The following is a 3,238-nucleotide window of genomic DNA, read 5'->3' on the forward strand; positions in this document are numbered from 1 at the left end:
GTTGGGCTTCCTCACTCGGGGCAAGGGTTTCCTATCGGGTGGGCTTTGAGATAGGGGGTACCCAAAAAGTATCCCCTTTAGCCCATAAATTCCCGTGAAAAGCCCACATGGTATATGTTATCGCCAGAGAGAGAGAGAGAGAGAGAGAGAGAGAAAAAAAATGTGAGAGAGACAGAGAGGGGGAGAGAAGTAGAGCGAGAGAGAGAGAGGATAGAGGGAGCGATGGAAGTTGTTTACAAGATAGGAAGTGCTGAGTCCCGTCTCATAGATAGAGAATTCCTGGGTCAGCGGATGAGGTCAGAGGGTGAGTTCACTGCCTCATGCCAGGCCACACCAAGGAGCAGTCCTGAACAAGCTATCGCAGAGTACACGTTAACATCGTCATCTCCTTGTAACGTGCCGTAGACCCGAACACGTAAGTTTATTGTCCTTCAGACGTATGCTTATTTACCCCACACGCTATTCTATGAGTGTACTTATCGTATTTATTGTCGCATAATGTATTTAGTCTCACAAACGTAGCATATATGTACTTATATCACAGCCGTTCTCATTTGGTGGGAATGTGGGTGTAATATAAGGATTCGACCCGTCGAGGGGTCCTAATTATTTCACCTGCATCCTTGCCAAAGGGAAACGCGCTTATTATATTGTTTGTTTGTATTTTATCGTAGTGCGTCAACAGGTTTTGACCGAAAAATATATATATTATCGCGTCAACGTGAGGGTCTCACTGTTCTGCAACCACCTTGATGGGCGGTAACAGTATAAATAAAAAAAAAAAGAAATGATGACGAAGTCCAACCCTCTCAGGACCCTGTCCATGAACCACTGGAAGGTCTGGGCGGCGTTGCAAAGACCGAAGTTCATAAAGGGGTATTCGAACACCCCGAAGGACGTAATCACCGCGGTCTTCGGAACGTCGTCCTTAGCCACAGGAATCTGGTGGAACGCCTGCGGGAGGTCGATCTTCGAGAAGATAGACTTGCCATGGAGCTTGGGGTGGCAGTCCAGCACGTGGGGGATGGGTTATCTGTCGGGGAAGGGTCATGGCGTTAAGGGCCCTGTAATCCCCGCACGCCCGCCATTCTCCATCCTAGGCCTTGGGCACCATGTGAAGTGGCGACGTCAAGTTGCTGTCAGATGGGCGCACAATGCCTTCCTCCAGCATGAGGTCAAACTCCTTGCGCGCAGCGTAAAGACATTCCGGGGGCAGCCGCCGGGGCCAAGCGAAGCACGGAGGACCAGCCGTCACGATGGAGTGCTGTACCTCTTGTTGGACCCGAGGCGGGGCGGACTGTGGGAATGTAAGGAGGGGAAACTCCTGGAGGAGGGCCTCGAACTGCGTCGCTTGGCGGAGGGTGGTGAGGGACGGCGTCGGCTGCGCGCAGGGCTACGCGTGGATAATGGTGGCCAAGGTCTGGTGCAAGAGGCATCTGCGGCGTGGATCCACTAGGAGGTCGTGAGAAGCGAGAAAATCCATCCCCAAGATTGCCTGCTCCACGTCCGCCACCACAAATGCCCACGGGAAACGGCTGCCGGGCAGGAGGGCCACGCGACGCGTCGGGGTCCCATACGTCGTGATCGGGGTGCGGTTGGCGGCCAGGAGGTCGTACGCCGTACGGGATTAGGCGCGGCGGTCAGTGTCTGCTGCCGGAACCACACTCACCTCTGCCCCGGAATCCACCAGGAAACGGGCCCCGGAGCATATGTCTCTCACCCAGAGAAGGGGGCGCTGGCTGGCAGGAAACCACTCTGGGTGCTGCGGCGGAGATGACGGCGTAGGGGAGTCAGACGAGATGGGAGTGGGCTGACGGGACACTGGCGGCAGGACCGAGGCACAGCCCTCTGTGGGCTGTGGAGGAGCGGGCGGCCAGTAGGGGTGCCTGGCGTCGACCGAAGGCTGTGAAGGAGCGCACCCAGTCGAGACTCGCAGATGGATGGGCGGCACGGAGGCCCGGCCACCAGTAGGCTGTAGACGAGATGGTGGAGGAGACAGGGCCCGGCCATCCAGGGACCGCTGCTTCGCCGGCGGGGACGACGTGTGAGAGACAGTAAGCCGTGCAGGGGACGCAGGCGCGTCATGGCCGCCCATGGAACACTGCGGGGCCAGTGGCGGAGGCGGTGCATGTTGCATGGGGTCCGGGGCAGGCTATACAGCTGGTGGAGACAAGGCGGAGACAGGGCAGCGGGGCAACGGGTCGGGGCAAAGACGAGGAAGAGAGACGGGGGCGGTCAATGGTGTTAGCGGCCCCGGCCCGCCCCGTTTCCCTGGTGGGGCCAAGCACATGGCGGTCGGTAGCTGCGTGCCTCCTCCCCGAAAAACCTGTGGTAGAAACAGACCTCAGCGTCCGTCTGGGTAGGAAAGCGGGCGAGCAGAGCTTCCAGGCACCGAAGGGAGGCCTCCACCGAAGCAAGGCGGGCCTCGGTGGAGCTGGGCACTGCAGCCAGGGGTGGGTTACGGCGAGCCCCAGCGGTCACAGCAGCCTGTTGCTGGAGACGGACAGGCTGTGGCAGGAGAGAGGAGAGTTTGTGGCGCACCATCTCCTCCGACCACGGGAACCCTGCCGCCCTGTTCAGGGCAGACAACCTTGCCAGTAGTGCCGACGGGCGGCCGCCGTCATACCGAGCTGAGTTCAGTGCGGCGAAACAGGCCTCGCGAGACCGCCCAAACGCCCCCGTGATGGCCGGCGGGTGGGTGAGGACACTGTACAGACGAGAGACCACTTCAGAGGGGAGTGCCCGAACAACCGCCTGGTATCGCTTAAGGTCAGAGAGGTCCGCGCCGGCCCACACAGCCTCGAGGTGCAGGAACCAGGCCTCGACATCATAGGTGAAGGGCGGCACACGCAATATGTCACTGAACGCACTGCACTGCTCCATCACTCGTCAAGGCGACACTTCGGGGTCACCAACTGTAGTATTCTCTGACTAGCCAGGACACGGATGGAAAAGTAAACCAGAGATGTTCGTATACTGCTGTTTATTATGTACTCACAAGCGAGCGGAGATGAGTCGAGCGGTGTGTGTCACGGAGTTTCGGTGCTGACTGACTGGAGAGTGATTCGCTGAACACCCGGGACGTGACCTCATATCCGTCCAGCTGGGGTCAGCAGGTCACTGCACCTGGCCCGGCTTAGCGGGGGAACTGCGTGGTGCGTGGAATCCCCAGGCCGTGACCTCGCCTAGCCCAGCTGTTCTCAGGTAATTCTACACCTGGGCCGGATTAGCGGGGGAA

The 3,238-nt window shown here is 58.8% G+C and overlaps 1 protein-coding gene across 1 annotated transcript; it reads right to left on the bottom strand.

Moving 5' to 3' along the window:
• Positions 1-1,096: 1,096 nt before the first annotated feature.
• LOC123520748 (vegetative cell wall protein gp1-like) lies at positions 1,097-2,137 on the bottom strand. The gene is made up of 2 exons (XM_045283310.1): positions 1,670-2,137; positions 1,097-1,393 (listed from the first exon to the last, which is right to left on the bottom strand). The coding sequence occupies exons 1-2, from the start codon at positions 2,135-2,137 to the stop codon at positions 1,097-1,099; spliced, it is 765 nt and encodes a 254-aa protein (XP_045139245.1).
• Between the last annotated feature and the right edge of the window lie 1,101 nt (positions 2,138-3,238).

The sequence above is a fragment of the Portunus trituberculatus genome, chromosome 47 (assembly GCF_017591435.1).
Source record: "Portunus trituberculatus isolate SZX2019 chromosome 47, ASM1759143v1, whole genome shotgun sequence".
NCBI classification, from domain to species: Eukaryota; Metazoa; Arthropoda; class Malacostraca; order Decapoda; family Portunidae; genus Portunus; species Portunus trituberculatus.

Bases quoted from the DNA above. Each gene is read 5' to 3' on its own strand.
- LOC123520748 (XM_045283310.1), bottom strand. From the start codon at position 2,137: ATGCAACATGCACCGCCTCCGCCACTGGCCCCGCAGTGTTCCATGGGC. The intron at 1,394-1,669 runs GTGAGTGTGGTT...ATCCACGCGTAG, and splicing joins TGGTGGATTCCGGGGCAGAG to CCCTGCGCGCAGCCGACGCC.